Source organism: Mucor velutinosus (genome assembly GCF_035048745.1).
Source record: "Mucor velutinosus strain NIH1002 chromosome Unknown tig00001542, whole genome shotgun sequence".
Classification (NCBI taxonomy): domain Eukaryota; kingdom Fungi; phylum Mucoromycota; class Mucoromycetes; order Mucorales; family Mucoraceae; genus Mucor; species Mucor velutinosus.
In genome coordinates this window covers 1,073,319-1,090,920 of record NW_027041924.1, presented here as the reverse complement: position 1 = coordinate 1,090,920, position 17,602 = coordinate 1,073,319, and the positions used below count along the sequence as shown (strand labels likewise).

The window sequence follows — 17,602 nt, the reverse complement described above, 5'->3', positions numbered from 1 at the left end:
TTCTCAGATGGAAACATATTTTGGAGTTGTGATTCATCTTTAGATCATTCTGATAAGAATGGGCTGTCAAGGCAATGCTTCTTTGAGACATTTCATATGTCAAATGTGACTTTACGCGCAAATCAAACAGCAAGAAAGGGTATGACATGGATGTGCCTATAGCAACTTCGGTTTACTACGGATAAAATATTAGTTCCTTAATCAAGAAAACGCAATGAAAAAACCAACATCAAGTACGTATAGTCAGGGCAGTAACATACGATTTTATTTCAATCATGTAATAGGACGCAATCAGGAACAGTAGCTGAGACGATTTCTTTTTATTTAGCATAACAAAGATAATATAGCATGAGCTTTCTATCCTAGAGCAACATTTATCCCCATTTTGATGATATAATAGTCATACAGCTCCTCTACAAAAGTCTCGTGGTGCTACAAAAGAGTGCAAGAAACATACAATGAAATGAGTACAGGGTACTACAAGCCGCACTCCATTGCCATGTTTGTACAAATCCATTGTACTATTCCATGACCAATATTTCAATAATATTAGACATTCGATTGGTCCTATTTTGATTGGTCGCTGATAATAAATACGCTTAGGAAATCAATCTGATAAAAAAAGATCTAGAGATCATTGAAACCATCGTCATCAGCAAATGCATGAAAATCTGATAAGGCTGAAAAAAATGATTTAGATTAAAATCGTATCTATCATAGTTTGATTCGTTCTTTTGCCCTATTATGGTAGAATCAATGATAAGCGCCTTCGTAATATAGCATTTTTGTGCATCCAGTGCTTTGTGAAAAGAAAAAAATACATTAAATGGAACAATAAGAAGGATGCTTACTTGAAATTCAGTCAGCTCAAAAAAGACCAATTAGAGTATTGATAACTATCAGATCTCTTCATCAGGGCCAAACCACCTTTGATACTATTCATTGTTTGAAACAGACCAACAACAACAGGCCATTTTTATCTTGGAATCAAAGCTGCATGTAAGGCAAAACAACCATATGGTTACGAAGTATTCTGTTAATCGGATGATTGCGGGGATGAATATAAAGAAGAATCCAAATGTTCACAGCGCATGATACATAATTCACAGCGGAGATGGGCCTTAATTTGATACAGACAAAAAATGGGGGTCAATAAAACCAAAATCACTCAAATTTTATACCACAGGGGGGTCTAATGATGATATGCGAGTTTATCAGATTCACTGTCACGAAAGAGTTTGTTTATAAATAGAGCCTAGGGAAAAAGATCTGATAAAAAGTTGTTTCCCATCTCTTGCATATCTATTTGTTTATCCATCATGAGTGCTCCTACTACCTGCCCTGCTTCCTCTGTCAACAAGACCCAAGATGCCTGTCCTCTTACTCTTGTAGATCAAGAGCCCCAGCATACTAGCTTGGCTTCCGCAGTCGAAAATCGGTAATTTCATCAATTCCAAGATCTTTCTGACATCCAATACTCACTAAAACTTCACTTTTTTGTATCGCTCATCAGTCCCACTACCAGAAATGAAGGTACTGATGAATTTGAACCAGAAAATTGTAGTTTAGATACCCAACGTCGACTTTTTAGGTGGCTGCCCCTTTGCATCAAAGGCCAAGGACGACATTAAGGATATGATGACTCAGTCATATGTTGATCATCCCATCACACATGGTAAATATGTACATTTGCGTTCCTATCAAGCTCAAGTTATTAAAGCAACTCAATATAGAGGTCAAGATCAGCAACTTGAATCATTACTTGCCCGAAACCAAATCAAAGAAGAGTCAAGATTTTCTTTCTGATCCTCAGCTTGCTATGGCTATGAAGGAAGGCACCAAGGTTATTCACAGTGCTGCTGAAAATAGTGTCTTTACAAAGTATGTACACATTGAATTTTGTTGTAAGGGATATGCTAATAAAGCCCATGCTTAGGCGCTTCATGAGCGGCACCATCAGCATTGATGAGTACGGCAGATACATCAACTCGTTGTACTTTGTATACAAGTAAGAACCTAAAGTATGGCGCAATTCAGAGATAGATAACTCATGGCTCCATGTAGAACAATGGAAGATTTGTTGGCTCAACACAAGGATAACCCACTCATCAAGCTGGTCTATTTCCCATACGAGCTTACTCGTGAAAAGTCTCTGATGAAAGGTAAAAAAAAAAAACCAAGACACACAACAAGTATTTCAAGACTCCACTTTATTAACGAGCCAATATCATTAGATCTTGAATATTACTATGGTAAAGACCGTGTTGCTGAACTGACTGATTTCAAGAATATCACTCCTGCTGTCAAGACTTATGTCAATGCTTTGAAAGATGCCGCTGAAAAGAACCCCGCTCTCCTGATAGCCCATAGCTATTCGCGTTACCTGGGTGATCTCAGTGGTGGTCAGATTTTGGCTAAACGTTTAAAGAAGCATGTGCTCAAGAGAGATGTCACTGACGCAAGCTGGGATTCCTATCATGGTCTTGAGTTTTACAACTTCAATCATATTCGTAGCCCCAATGAATTCAAAAACCTCTACCGCCAACGTTTAGATGAATCGCCTGTAACCCAATACACCAAAGGTAAACTAAACCGTGTGTAATGCTTTGAATCGCCATTACCTAACTTGAATGTAGATTTGATTGTTGCTGAGGCGATCTATTCTTTCGAATTAAACATTGCTTTGTTTGATGAGATCCAGGCTCTTTCTGACAGCAAGCAGTTGCACCCCACTGTAGACTACGACGATGTTGAATCCATCGATTCCGCGCTTGGCACTACTGGTGAAACGAAGCACGCTTTCCTGCCCAACGCTGACTGGCTTGTTGGATTTGCTACTGGCATGGCCACTTTTGCTGTTGGATTGTCGCTCTACCATCGTTTCTCTGACAGCTTGTAAACACCTTGACCAACTTGTCTTCTTTTATTTATTTTTGGATCTGATCCAGTGCTTTCTCTCTTGAAAGACACCTTATTTATTCGTTTTGCTTTTCTAATATCGCATCTCATCATTCACCTTTTCATACTGGCGGCACCTCAAATCATATAAACATGGCTTCATGCTGTGTTGTCCCAAAATTGCATTAATAAATCCGCAGTTGAAATATAAAATCGTTTTGCTACGCAGTTGACTGGAGACTTGTCTTTCTTTCGCTTTTTATACTCTTCTTGGATTATGGGTGTTCAGGGTCTTTGGTCTTTAGTTGGCCCAGCAGCAAGACCAACGCAATTAGAGTCCATGCGACAAAAGCGAGTTGCAGTGGATGCATCCATTTGGATTCACCAATTCATGCGAACCATGCGCGATAAAGAAGGAAATGCTCTGCGAAATGGCCATCTGATGGGCTTCTTTCGACGTATCTGCAAACTGCTGTTCTTTGACATAAAGCCTGTGTTCGTGTTTGATGGTGGCGCACCAACACTTAAAAGAAGCACTATTGTAAGTTTCCAGGTGGATCCAATGACGCCAATTGATCTAACTCCACATAGAGAGAGAGACGAAAGAGAAGAGAAGGTGTCAAAGAAAATCTTAAGGTCACTGCAAAGAAAATTTTGAGCGCACAGGTGAAATCTCGGGTTTTATACCAGGAGGAGCAAAAGTAGGGCATTTCCATCACCGTAGACGTTATGGGATACTAATGGACATTGTATCAGGTTACATGGTGGAGATCATGCAACTTCCAAAGACCAGGAATACATATACTATGATGCAGCCAAGGATGTGCTGTCAAAGAAGCGAAAATTGGACCAGTTTGAGCTGCCTGAAGTCGACAGCATTGAAAACCGCACCAACAAACTAGACCCACGATTATCGACACATGAAGAAATCAGAGATTTTGTGAATGAATTTGATCCCAACGAACTCGACATTGATTCGGAGGCTTTTTTTGCCCTGCCACCTGAAGTGCAGTATGAAGTGATTCAAGATATGATGTGGAAATCTAGATCAACCTCTTGGGCTCGATTAGATGAGATGGTCCGCGGATCAAAAACAGCTTTGGATTTTTCGAAACAACAGATCAAGTTACTGAAGCATCGAAACAAAATGTCGCAGCGATTGATGCAGGCTAACAACGCTTCCAGCGGCACGAAAATCGAGTCTACTCGAGTAGCAGGAGAACGAGGCAGACAATATATGCTGTATAAGAACGAGGATATCAGTCAAGGTTTGGGCTGGAAGTTACCTGGATTAAGCGCTGCAGAGCCCGTCATTTTAGATCCTACTGCCACAGCGGATACAACCAGACCTGAACCGAAATTAGAAGTGCCTGATGGAAGGTTTGTTGTGATTTGATGCGCAGATAGACAGCTTTGGTCTCATGTCTCGATTTAGTGATTTCAAACCAGCAGATGAAGAGCCAACAGACAAAGTTGCTGCAGCCATGGCAGCCAACCCCAAATTAGCAGCGTTGTTTGACGGTTTACTCAGTGATGATGATGATGATGAGGAGGAGGAGGAGGAGGAAGAGGAAGAGGAAATGGAGGACGTTCTCCCTGAGAAGCTTGAAGATGACAAACCCTTGTTTGAGAATAACGATACGACCAGCAGCAGCGACATTGTGAACGACATGAGAGCATACGTGGTTGATGATGATGACGACGATGCTGCAATGAACCAGGTGATATCCCGCATCTATGACACAGATAACTTGCCGCAAGACTCATTTGAGGAAGTTGGAGACGCTGACCAAGAGGATGGTGGTGCCATTCTTTCATTGAGTACAGATGATTTCTACAAGCTGTGGTTATCTCGGGTGCCTGATGCATTTCTGTACCTACATTCATTCAATGACGAATACAAGGCCATTTTGAAGAAAGCCATAGACGAACCAAACTTGGATCAGCTAAACAGAGATCTTCAATCTGTTCGCAGGCAGTTTGGAAAAACAAATGAAGGTGACGAATTAACATTGGAGGCCTTGAAGTTTCAAGAGGCATTCTTAGAATCAACGTGTCGATGGAGAGAGCAACGAGGCGCTACACAACAAGCTGCTATTCATTCACCCCCTTTGTATCCTACAACCGACAAAAATATCATACTGGACGATAACGACGAAGACGATATTCAATTTGTAGATGCCTCAACTACCAAGGACGATGCATCCACAGACGATGAAGCACGCACTGCATCAAATTATGTGCATCTAGACATACTGCAATCATCATTGTACTCAACTGCCCCTGATACCCATGTGGAGTCTGTAAATAATAACAACACAACAAACAATGTAGAAAAAGTGAACAACATAGCGTCACCTCCAAACGATAGCATTGAGCCTCTTAGCCAACACTCACCCAGTCAAAGTAGTGCTGCCCCGCTAATACCACACGCAGAACCTATTAACGATGAAGCTGCATTGAATGATCCGGTTGCAGGAAAAGATGCTCATTTGGAAGCAGCAGCAAGTGCGAATCTAGTGGATCATGGCTATAACTCAGAGGACGAGGTTCCAGATGTTCGGGGAGAAGAAGACGAATACGCACGTTTCGTGTCTGACATTGCATCTAAGAAATTAGAGGATGTTCGCACTGAACTGTACAAAGACCTGAAAGAATTGAACAAGCAGCAGCGAAAAGAATTGGGCAATTCAGATGACATTACAGATCAGATGGTGCGAGACATCCAGGAGCTACTCAAACTTTTTGGTATCCCGTATTTGGTATCGCCTATGGAAGCTGAAGCTCAGTGCGCAACATTAGAGGCTTTGAAGCTTGTAGATGGCACGGTGACAGATGACTCTGATGTGTTTTTGTTTGGTGCCTCTCGTGTGTACAAGAACATGTTTAATCAGCAGCGTTATGTGGAGTGTTACCTAGCACAGGATGTTGAAAGAGAGATGCTGCTCACAAGAAAGAAACTGATCCAGCTGGCCTTTTTACTTGGAAGTGATTATACAGAAGGCATTCCTGGCGTGGGCCCAGTCGCTGCTATGGAGATCTTGTCTGAATTCTCGGGAACAAAAGAAGGTGAAGATGATGGCCAAGAGGAAGAGGAAGAACCACTGGAGGCGCCTTTGAAGAGATTCAAGGAGTGGTATAACAAGGGCGTAGACGAGACACCTTTCCAGAGAAAATTTGTAAGTAGCAGTAAATCTTGACTTATTGCCCTGCTTGACTAACCTATTGAATAGAGAAAGAGACATGATGCATTGGATATACCAGACGATTTCCCAAACCCCTTGGTGATCGCAGCCTATTATCATCCAACTGTGGACGACTCTGCTCAAAAGTTTGAGTGGGGACAACCTCAATTAGACTCCCTTCGTATATTTTTGACAGAAGCTTTTGGATGGTCAGAAGACAAGGCAGATCAAGTGCTGTTACCCGTGTTGCGTGAAATGAATAGTCGCAAAGTAAGTCTTCCATACACACATGCTGTACCCTTTGCACCACGACTAATCGTGTGTTTTTTAGTCCACGGGGGAGCAAACAACCATTGGATCCTTTTTTGGAGTGACAGGAACCGTTTCTTCAGGCGGTGCTGCTGGTCAAGGCAACAGACATTCTAGTAAAAGAGTGCAAAGCATTGTCGACAACTGGCGTAAAAAGCAAAAGAAGAGCAAAAAGAGCAAGTAACGACATTTTGAGCCATTGCTACAATAAACATTGCCTTTGCCTAATCCTCATGACTAGCTAAAGTGTGTCTTGAAGCTATGCATAGCAAACAGATAGAAGGCCAACAGGAGCCACTTTATATGACTGAGACTGATAAAAGGGGTATTTATTTACTAATGTGATATAGGATGCATTCAGGATAGTTGTATCTGGCTAGAAAGGCCTCCTCAGCTTTGCATATTTGTTCATGTAGCTCCTGTTTATCAATAACTACGTTCTCGATATCGGGTTTTAAGAACAGTGGCCAGTCTCCCAAGGAATTAGCGAAGCAATCTCCCAAGGCAGTTGTTTAAGATCAAGATATGAACCAATGTTGATTTCTCGAGGCACCAACCACAGATTGCATCCAATGCATATAGCAACCTTTCAAAGTCGCAGCATGCCTCTTTGTCAACGCAATCTTGGGGATCTCCCTGCTGCCTAATGTAGAGATACAACCACACCTACAAAGTGTATTTCGCATGCCAGATTCTCCTGTCGCCACCATTCCTTATGGTAGCTTGAAAAATACGACTTTTAGTGACTCAAATCACCACTATAACATTGGGTACCTACACAGCACGTTATGACGCTTCGATTGGAAACGAGCCCCCCCCCCCAAACAGGCTGGAGTCATCATCCGAGGGACCGCGATATTTTTGATTCCCTGAGTTGCGTACTGTAATGTGTGTTGTAACCCTTTTCATGGAGACAGCATTGGCTTTGTGGTTGCATTGGTGAAATCAATTGCCAGATCGTTCCTCGTCAGCATATCAAGTTTTGATTACTTTTCGACATATGGCGCATCCAAGTGAATGGCGCTGCATGTTTAAGAAGCGGTTGGACTCACCAATTCTCTGTTCTCTTGGAGATATACCGCTTTCCGTGGCCTATCACCTCGGTTAAGTCTGTAAGGATTTACCAGAACTGACTGATAAGAGGTGTTGGTGGATAATATTGGAAAGAAATTGCGATGCGCTTCTTTTTTTCCTCTAGAAGATCTTTTCAGGACTGGAATTGATGTTGAAAATGACAGAATTAAGCAGTGTGGAAAGCGCAGGCCAACCAAGTTAGCTATCTCTGTGGATGATCGCTGAAGCCATGGATTGCTGCAAGTTAAGCAGCATCATGACTGCAAAGCAAACATACATGTAAGGATAACTCTATCATCACAAGATTAACACTTAATATGTGCATATCATGCATGGAAGGGTCTGATAGATATGATATAGATGATTTGATAATGAGATCGAAACTTTCCATGGCTAAAATAGCACAACTCATTATTTGCATAAACCATGCTTCTTTTATAAATCAAACAGTGATACTTTGTATTAATTATTCAGTTATAATTTTATTACATTTATACCATGGTGGTCTACGTTTAAGTTAAGGAAAGTAAAGGGGAATAAAGAGGATATTACGATATATAAAAAATCAAAAGAGTATCAGTAGATACTACACATAATTACAAAGAAAACTTGAAAGTCTTAGCAACTACTTTGGACTTCTTTGCAATCCATTCAGTAAGGCCATATTCAGCACCACCGCCATTGTGATTAGGCGCATCAACTCCCTCAAACAGATTGTCATAAGATTGGTCATAATTCCAGCCATAGTTGATGCCAGGTGACAATTGCTTGATGGAACGATCCCACTTGATATCAGGAGCAATAAATTCACGGTAAGCCATAATATGTTTACCAAGGGTATCATTGTTGAACAGTTGCTTGACGGTATCTTGAATATAACCTTCAAATGTATCGGCCAGCTTTTGATTTTGCAAAAAACCATTGATCAAGACAGCACCCGTGTAGTTGGCAATGTACTTTTGATACGTCCAGTTGAGAGGATCTACGGGCAAGTTGACACCAAAGGTACCGTCGTAGTCTTGACCGAGATAATACCATGTGTTGTTGTTTGCATAGTCCTTGTAAGCACCGTCATTGGTTTGCATTGCCCAATAACCATCCCAACTACCACCCAGATACTCCATCACCATGAAACGCAGGAATTGATCCACATCAAACATCTCTTCAAAGTCCTTGATATCATCGTCGTTCTTGACATCGAGTTGATGGAAAGCCTTGGCCAATGGATAAATAGCTTCTGATCCTTCAGGAGAACCGACAGTGGGCTTGAAGCTTCCGTAACCATAGGGGTCTTCAATGTATTGGAAACCAGCACCAGTAGAACCATCAAACAAAGGACCCATTTGCTTGGGAGGGTTGCCATTGTAAAAGACAGAGCGAATGTAGGAGTAATCCTTGACGTCGTCCAGCATGTTGAATGTACCAAACCCACGGCCATTGATAAAGTAACGCACCATATTCGCTTGATTGGCATAAGTACCCATAGCGCGAAGACAATCCGCATACAGCTTTTCACGCATTTGAGTGGGATCCTCTTCCATATGGCGAATCTTGAAATTGTTACGTTCATTGATGTAATCACCTGGTGAAAGAGTCCATCTCCAAGATTGTTTGGCGGGATTGTTCTTCTTGCCAGCGCCAGAGATACTGAGTGAAACATTGGTAAAGGTCTGAACATAGTCTCTGGCCACAATAGCAAGATCTACAGTGTACCGATCCTTGGGTGTATCTTTGATCAGTGTGTTCATATCTTGACTGTCGCCTGTAACAAAGATGCTGGGAATATAGTTGGTATCAAAAAGATCTGGATCTTGATATGCACGAGTCCACTCCTTGCCGTTATCCAAGGGACGAGGGAGAACAGGGATATCTGCAACAGTGATAGGACGGGCATAGAAATCATTGAATGTCGAGCTGCGATTCTTTGGTAGATTACGATCAAAGCTTTCCACCTTGCTATCCGAGACATACGAGTAGGTAGACGCAGAGCCAACATTGACGGTGCCATTGAAGAAGGGGACATTGGGAATAGGCGCTTTGAGTGTCGTCGTCACACCATTGACCTTGACCTGGACCTGTTTAGCATTGGGAGATACCACATTGAATGTCACTGAAGCAGCTTGAGCCGAAATAAGCATGCAAGTTGCAAGCGTAAAGAGAGTGAATTTCATTTCTGGAATAGATGATTTGAATAAGGTACACAAGAAGAAGAAGAAGAAAAAAAAAAGGGAAACATGGACCAACATTGGGCACGATTTATATAGGGAAATTTGTTTTTGACAAGCAAACTATCAAACCACAGGCTGTGCTCCGATCCAAAAATAGAACCTGATATGTTTTTTTTTTGGTACGGATGTAAAATAGAAAAAAGGAGTGTTTAAATAGAAGCAAAACATGGCCTGTCTCTGTGCGACGAATAGAAAATGCGGGATTACAACATGATGCGTCTTGTAACTGTCATACATGGTCCAAGCGTCTGCTGTTTGGTGTAACTGTCATAACATCTGGATGTGTGTATTATGTATGCAGGTATCTGTATTATGTATTGCCCTCTCCCCCCCCCTGGTTTAGGTGGATTTGACCCAAAAAATCAAAATCGTTGAGTAAACTCAAAATTAGACATATCCCTGAAGAGTGTCTAATAAGCAACATTTGACATTGTACCATCTTTTAAGCGCTATAAAACTTGGCCTATCCAAGTCAACAGATCAGTGTAGGTGGGATCATTGTGTGCCATGTACGCCAAACAAATCAAATGTACAATGGCACCATCCATGCCTAACACTAAAAAGTGATGCGTATATGTCTGCAATTTAGACATGCCCAAATAGATATCAAAATCAACTATAAATACTGTGAGGCTCGGGATGGATCCCAATTGAATCCATGTTACTGGATTCTTGTTGAGTGCCATAATGTTGTCATTATTCACTCATGAAACCTCTACTTTTCAGTTACCATACTTGGGGAATGGACTGGCCGATCAGGAAAAGGTTCCATCTTGCTGATCAAATCAATGCCAAGGATGCGTAAGTGATATCCAAGGGTCAATTAAGGTTTTTATTTCTATTTTTCCTTTTCAGCTCCCTGATGTCTAAGCTACCTTGGAAGTGGTGGTTGTGTTTTGCATTAGTATCTTTGCCTGTGTGGAGAGTGTTTCGAGCAGTATCTTGCCGTTGTTTTCATCCTCGTTGCTACCCTCTGAAAGCCTCTCTTGCGTGTGTTCTCCACTAAATGCTACCACTGCAAAGCACATTTGTATCGCATCATCCAGGCCATCACTATCGGAATCCGTTACTGATATAAAGCCTTGCGTTAATCGTCTCAATTCAGCCAAATCCTGTATCAATGCATACAGCTCGGGATCGGTTAATGATTTATCTTCACTGAGGGATCTCACACAAGTGCTGCAGATTGCCTCAAAGTTAAGCTTGTCTAGGCGAGAATGCCTGATTCTTTCCAAAATACTCTCTGAGTGGTGGAGACTGATCAGATGAACCTTGATAATCTATTTTGGGATACGGATCCATTACTAATCCTGCAGTCATTCGACCAAAAGGAAAACTTTACCTCCAAGAAGGCACGATAGGCGCTGCGAAAGACCTGCTTTTCATTCATAAGCACTTGCTTGGCCTTTTTGAGTTTGCGGTACAAGTTTTTCAATGTCTGAGCATCATTCGATTCTCTTGCCAGTTCAATCAGAAATAACGTGTATTTCTTTACAAACACATAATGCTTTGCAGGCCTACAAAGAGGTGTATCAGTACACGTGTGCATGAATGTGTCTCGTGATGAAACAAAGTGCCTCACAAGGCTCGACATAGAAACCTACAATTCAAACCCGTGCTTCCAGATGTTGGCATGGTGCTTGCTATTTCCCTTGAGCGAGAACAGCTGCAGCAAAGTGGATTTGGCCTCCTCAGTCTGATGGTACACATGATAGTACATCCAAGCCATCTAATAAACACATGTTAGCCATCTCATCCAACCTCGTTTTGTGCTTGACTTACTCTATAAATAACACGATGATGCAGTCCTTTGCTGTCCGCTGCTCTGATTTCAACAAGACGTTTAAAGATGGAATTGTAGGCATTGGCCGTATCGACGGGTAGGTATCCTGAGAATATGGCCAGTTCATTCAAAACCCTATCTGTTGCGGAGGTGCTGGGTGCGGGTCGCTGTTGTTGCTGTTCCTGAGGCGGCACTACAGCCATATTATCAGCACTGCTGCCCATAAAAACCACATCTGGATCCTTCTCTCCTTGTTGTTGTTGTTGCTTCAACGATGACGCCTGTTGCAGTAACTGTTCCTTGTTCAAAAATTCGAGTACAGTATTAGCATCGATCTTTCCTTGGTACAAGAATTTAACCAGAGCAGAGCAAAAGTTATAAATAGGTTCCAGTACATGTTCATGTCTTCCGTTCTTGAGTTTTGTTCTGCGAATAGCCTGCAGGTACCAATCAAGTACCTCCTATGATGGATTGTTAGTAGATGTATATAATAGGCAATTCATAGGAGCTATTTTTACCGTGGGTGGTCTGTCAAGTTTAGCACAACATTTGCCAACCATGTAATAAGAGCTATTATTGTAACAACGGTTAAACAAACCAACACTGCGTCATTGCATCCACTGACCTCCACTCGTATTTATCCGCTGTCTTGTACTTGATTGCATGGCCAAAGAGTCGCATGGCAAGCTTGTAGGCAGAGTGCAAGGAGGGCGTTTTCGTCTGTGCATTGACTAGCTGGCCATCAGGACCCAGTGTCTTCTTTTTGCTGCGAGTCGCCTTAAATGCTTCCATGTTCATAGGACGCGATGCGATAGAATAAACCAGACAACCAAATCCAAAGAACAGCTCGTTCTTTGCTGCATCCGTCAAGGGCAAGCCACGTAAGTAAAGACCCCGTGCAAATGCATGAAATGATTTCTGTTTTCTACAGTGTAAGCAATGGGGGGGGGGGACACAAACACAGCGCGCATGCGTCAGCTTACCTTTTGGTACTCTGTGATCTGGTCTTTGTGGTCAAGAATGTTGCTTGCACTCCAGTTTAGCTCTTCTGTAGCGAGCAGTTGGTAGGTAAAGCCAAGCTCGCACCAACCGTCAGCATCATTTGGATTCAAAATAACGTGCGACTATACATAGGTTTTGTAAGCTCGTTTGGTCCTATAAAAGCAGCAGCGTCCAACTTACAGTCAGCTCCTCCACAGCCTCCTCCAAGTCAGCCATGCTTCTGTCGTTTGAACTCTTGCTTCTGTTCCTGACTTGCAGTCGAATTGTCTTGCCACGAATGTAAAATATCTTGAAGAACACGGATGATATGTCTGTCTTTTTTGGATCAATATCAACTGCTGGTATAATCGCTGCTCTGAGCATCATGTCAAAGGATGAGTGCAGTTCAATTGGGCTGTCGAGGTAGTCCTCAATGATTTTCTTGTTGTTTCTCACTTGGACATGCTGCTTTGTATCCAGCTCCTCAAATAATCTTGAAACGGTCTCGACCACGCCTTTGAGATCGTTCTTGAGCAGTAGGCCTCCTTGCAGTTTCTCAATGGCTTCATCTGCAATGAGCGTAAAGAGCGGTTCAGCCGCCTTTTGGTCCAGATGGCTATGCACAGAGTGATGCTCCTCCACCCCACTTATAGGAATATGTTCGACGCCATACAGACAAACATAACATTGGTAAAACTCCAGTCTGAAGACAGGGCCATCCAGTTGACGGAACACTGCTCTCATGTGTTGCAAAAGGATAGACTTGCCTGAGCCGCATATTTCTCTTTCACCCAACTCATAGTGCAAGTCCTTCAATACCTCAGCCCATACCACCATGGTATCTTCAGGCACGGAGTCCTTGTTCATCTTGACCATGTGGAGCATCAGATGAGAGTGCAGCACCCACGACTTGGCTAGGATGTCGTTGAAACCATTGACTCTGCTTGTCTTGGATGGTGTATGCGGTGGTAGGTCGTTAAAGTTGTTGACTACAGGCACGAAATCCGGGTGTCTGTAAATATAGTAAATGCCCATTTTCAATAGGACTGACAATGTATCCAAGAGTTCTTGATGGATAGTACGGGGCATCCAGTCTTGACGTGCATTGCCCTCCTTCTCCTTCTCCTGCTGCTGTTCCTGTTCGACTAGTTGAATCAATGCATCCAGAATACAGCTAATGCGAGCCAATATGCTTGTGAATTCGACGTCTTCATTCTTGCTTGGTCTAGAAGAAACAGCTACTATGGTTTGTGCTTCACCGTAAGAGAGGAATTGTTTCATAGCGCAACAAAACATACGCATATAGCAATTCCAGGCATCTAGATAGCGGTGATTCTCGAAGTACGCCTTGGCCAACATGGAGGTCATTTGTATGCTTTCGTCTGAATCAACAGGGTTCTGTTTGCTGGATAATTGAGGCTCCACAATGCCTTGTAAATCCTGAATAACACCATTGTAGTCATTGTTGGCCATCTTTTGCTTGGCAGTGACAAACAACTTGCCCACCTGCAGTAGCTCTAGTTTCTTGTCAATGCTCACCGTGTTGATAAACGAATCGTACATGCTGCCAATGTCAATTTCAACTGTAGCGTTCTCTGCCAATAGTTGTCTGCATTTGTTGTACCAAGCATAGGCGCTCTCAATGTCATTGCTGCATTGAGACAATTTGCCCTTCAAGACACAGTAGCGCAGCTGTATATGGTAAAGTTCGTCTGTTGCTGTGTTGGTGTGAGATGAGAATAGATCCATGGACGTGACATAGACGCTTTGCTCTACAAGGCTGATCCAGAATCCCGCCTGCTCAATCAAGCTGTCCAGTGCCCTCAATTTAGCTTGCTTTGCCAGTGAAATCGACATGCGCTTCTTGTTTGTGCTGGGTGTAGTCAAAGGCATCTCCTCCAGAGTAGTAATCGTGTTTCGAATCAATCGGTCGATTAAATACTCACTGATGCGCAAGTAGACCTATGCATGTCAAACGTGTCTGTATCAGGATGGGCACAGTATCATTAGCATATTAATACTTACAAAGACGCGCTCCTGCTGTGTGAGTGCCGCGTTAGACGCAATGTCTTGATGGAGGTTTAGCTGCACTTGACTGATGGTGTCCGTAACTAGTTCCAGCATCTCGGTGCTCATGATCTCTTGCTGCTGCTGCTGTGCGAGATGTGAATCATGGGAAACAATGGTGGTGATCAATTTACACAAGCTGTCTACAATGCCAGAGTTGTTGCTGTTTAGCTCAAGAATAAATTGCTTGATCAATGCTCGGTGCTGAGTCTCGTATGTGCCATTTGAAACAGAGGGTCTCAATGCAGTAAACAATTGTAAACTTTTTCCAGCGGCTCTTGCATTGTGAATGCTGGTGTCACCAACAGTTTTACTTGAATCAAAAAAGCTTATAAAAAAAAAAAAGGTGAGTGCGCGCTATTACAAATATCACCCACATGCTATACTTTACATAGCATTATTCACCGTATCAATGTCCCAGCAGTACGTGCTGTCCAGTTCTGATATCTTCTTGTCAAACCACTCCCAAAAGGACTCGGCAGATGAATTGAACCATGGTACGTGAGGCTTCAATTGAGGCACACGATCCAGCTTGTCATAAAAGTTGCGTACTTTTTCAGTAAACGACTCTTCTTCCTGTAACATTTTAAGCCGTGAGGTTTCTTCGTTGGCAATTTTTTCGCGTTGCCGTTTTGACGCTCTATTGAGAAAAAAAAAGAGGGGGGGGGGGAGGCTATATTTAGATAATTTATCCAGTTTTGGGATATGTCATTACCTCAGCGATAGTCTCTTTTCTTCGGCTTCATCTTCCTCCTCTTCGTCTTCCTCGTTTTCCCCATCCTCCCCATCATTTTCATCACGGCCGCCAACATTCTCATGGGTTGTGTCTGTTTGAGACGCTGAATCATCGTCGCCGCGATCGTCTCTTTTACGTTTTAATGGAATCGCATGGGTAGCATCTGTCATTTCAGCATCATTGCTGATATCAGGTATGGATTCAATCACAATAGGCTTTGTTGCTGTTGGGTTGGGCAAAAGGGTCAATAACGGCATCGGTACACTGGCAGACTGGGACAATAAATCAGAAATGGCGATTGCGTTGGGTCGACTGGATTCCGCTTGTGGATCAGTCCTGACTTGATCATTTGTCGCTGATGCTGCTGTTGCTGCTACTGGCTGTTCAGTGGCTGTATTCTGATCCACAAGCTCTCCAGAGCCAGCATTGGCAGTTGACTCTAACACGACCGAAGGTTCTTCAACCATTGAAGCATCTGGTCTTTCTACCGACACTACAAGCTCTTGGATAGCATCGACATCCATCGCACTCGTACTATCGCTCTCATCGTTGACTGGCCTTTCAAGTATGATGGTTGGCTCTTTTGGCAGTTGTTCCTGACCTACCGGCTTTTCCAGTATAATGGCTGGCTCTGGTATCGCAGCTACAGCTTCTGAAGCTTGCTGTGATGGATTATCGACTGCTTGTTGTCTCTCCTCTTTTCCCTCGTCTTCGCCTTTTTCTTCTTTATCGTTCACATGGATCATTATAGCATGGCTGATAAAAAAATCCTCCTCTGGCTGCTCTGCTTCTGTAGCATTCACGCCCGTCGCTGTCTTCAATGTGTTGCTATTTGCAGCATCCTTGTAAACCAAGCGTTTGTGTTCATCCAAGAGTGATTTGATCAACAAAATCCAATCTGATTTTTCCAGGTGAATTGTGATGGGATTTCTGTCCTTGCAGTCTGTCTCCATTGCTTCAGCACCCCAAGCACCTATTTCTGCTGACGGCAGCTTACTGTCATTCAGCTGCTGCTTGAGCTGTAAGCCTGCTTCCCAATGCGCATTTCTTTTCAAAACAAGATCCAAATAAAATGTACATAATCGATAGTCGCCAATGTCGTACAGCACTTGACACAGATTCTCCAGACATCTCCATTGCATTATTGTGAATTTGCCTCCTTTCACAATGCGAATAGCATCGTTGGGACGTATAGTGGGCAGTTTCAATGTTCGTTCTTGATCAGACATGTAAAATCCAGTTTCATAAGCAAGTCTGGCAAATCGAAGTTTGTGTAGTTTTTGAGAAAGATAGCCGATATAATACCAGAGCGAATAATCCGTTGGATCAATCTTCACTGCTTGGAGATAGTTGTAAAGCGCTTTGTCTGCAATAGCTGCGTTTTGTTGCTCTTGCCCTGTCATGTAGTCGTCTTTTAGGATTGATGCATAATTCTTGAACACCAAGAATCGAAGGGTGGATAGTGGTGATTCTTCGACATGGTCCACATCGTTGTTGGTAGCATTATTACTACTAGCGTTGCTGGAAGTCGTTGAGGAGGCTGCTGCTGCTGATTTCTTCTTCTACAGTGATTAGGCTAAATATGCAATCTGTTGGGAGGGCAGTGAGAGTGGATCGACTTACAGGCTTTGGTTCTCTTTTGACAAGATGATGTGCAACTAATTCCTCGTACATTTGCTTTGCTGACTGAAGCTGGCCCTTGTGTTGTAGTTTAAGCGTGCTCTGATATTTTTCTAATAGTCTTTCCACCTATATCATTCATGTCAATGACACGCTCATGGTACTACCCAAAAAAAACAAACTTGCCTGTAACTCGACAGCATCTTTTACAGAAGCCGTTAAGCCATTGTTAAGAGTGTTCCAGTTGCTCTATTGCCATCCATGTTGATTAAATATCGTATAGGCAGCTTTGCCGTTGTTCATTACCATGATGAAGGTGCGTTGAGCGATTAGATCTCTAAAGCTATCTCTGCTTGAAAGGTTTTTTTTTATAAGAAAAAGAAAAAAAAAGAAACAGAGAAAAGGGTCACCAAATTAGGCATTTAAAAAGGCACACATCCCTAAGCTCAAAGTAGCCCATCATGCCATTTGCATAGAGTTTGGATTCATAGCTTATGAGTGGATGTAAATCGAGCGCAATGCAAGTCTGTGTAGATAGCCTTGATTGATGGTAAAACAGCACATCCAAATGTCATGAGAAAGCACACTGAGGTCCATGAAACGCACATGGCTTCATGTCAGATCTAAGCTTCTCAATTATTCAGCTATAAGAGCACTCCAAACACGCAAAAAAGCTCGGTATACTATGCAAATGTGTTTATAGTTTATTGTTGATATAACT

The 17,602-nt window shown here is 42.6% G+C and overlaps 5 protein-coding genes across 5 annotated transcripts; 2 read left to right on the top strand and 3 right to left on the bottom strand.

The window, feature by feature from the left end:
- Positions 1–1,319: 1,319 nt before the first annotated feature.
- PRP43 (DEAH-box ATP-dependent RNA helicase prp43) lies at positions 1,320–2,899 on the top strand (the record flags this gene model as incomplete). Its single annotated transcript, XM_064824339.1, has 8 exons — positions 1,320–1,438; positions 1,514–1,533; positions 1,592–1,675; positions 1,734–1,881; positions 1,937–2,008; positions 2,065–2,162; positions 2,235–2,582; positions 2,637–2,899. The coding sequence occupies 8 exons, from the start codon at positions 1,320–1,322 to the stop codon at positions 2,897–2,899; spliced, it is 1,152 nt and encodes a 383-aa protein (XP_064677275.1).
- Positions 2,900–3,175: 276 nt separating this feature from the next.
- ATC70_005039 (uncharacterized protein) lies at positions 3,176–6,576 on the top strand (the record flags this gene model as incomplete). The annotated part of the gene is made up of 6 exons (XM_064824338.1): positions 3,176–3,439; positions 3,490–3,599; positions 3,655–4,278; positions 4,334–6,077; positions 6,132–6,353; positions 6,415–6,576. 6 exons carry the CDS (start codon positions 3,176–3,178, stop codon positions 6,574–6,576), a joined length of 3,126 nt encoding a protein of 1,041 aa, XP_064677274.1.
- A 1,486-nt stretch (positions 6,577–8,062) lies between these two features.
- Positions 8,063–9,637, bottom strand: ATC70_005038 (uncharacterized protein; the record flags this gene model as incomplete). Its single annotated transcript, XM_064824337.1, has 1 exon — positions 8,063–9,637. The coding sequence occupies one exon, from the start codon at positions 9,635–9,637 to the stop codon at positions 8,063–8,065; it is 1,575 nt and encodes a 524-aa protein (XP_064677273.1).
- Positions 9,638–10,560: 923 nt separating this feature from the next.
- On the bottom strand, positions 10,561–15,110 carry ATC70_005037 (uncharacterized protein; the record flags this gene model as incomplete). The annotated part of the gene is made up of 10 exons (XM_064824336.1): positions 10,561–10,974; positions 11,037–11,211; positions 11,299–11,423; positions 11,477–11,938; positions 11,996–12,047; positions 12,103–12,395; positions 12,461–12,601; positions 12,660–14,420; positions 14,484–14,853; positions 14,917–15,110. 10 exons carry the CDS (start codon positions 15,108–15,110, stop codon positions 10,561–10,563), a joined length of 3,987 nt encoding a protein of 1,328 aa, XP_064677272.1.
- Positions 15,111–15,236: 126 nt separating this feature from the next.
- Positions 15,237–16,935, bottom strand: ATC70_005036 (TPT domain-containing protein; the record flags this gene model as incomplete). The annotated part of the gene is made up of 2 exons (XM_064824335.1): positions 15,237–16,823; positions 16,885–16,935. The coding sequence occupies 2 exons, from the start codon at positions 16,933–16,935 to the stop codon at positions 15,237–15,239; spliced, it is 1,638 nt and encodes a 545-aa protein (XP_064677271.1).
- Positions 16,936–17,602: the final 667 nt, after the last annotated feature.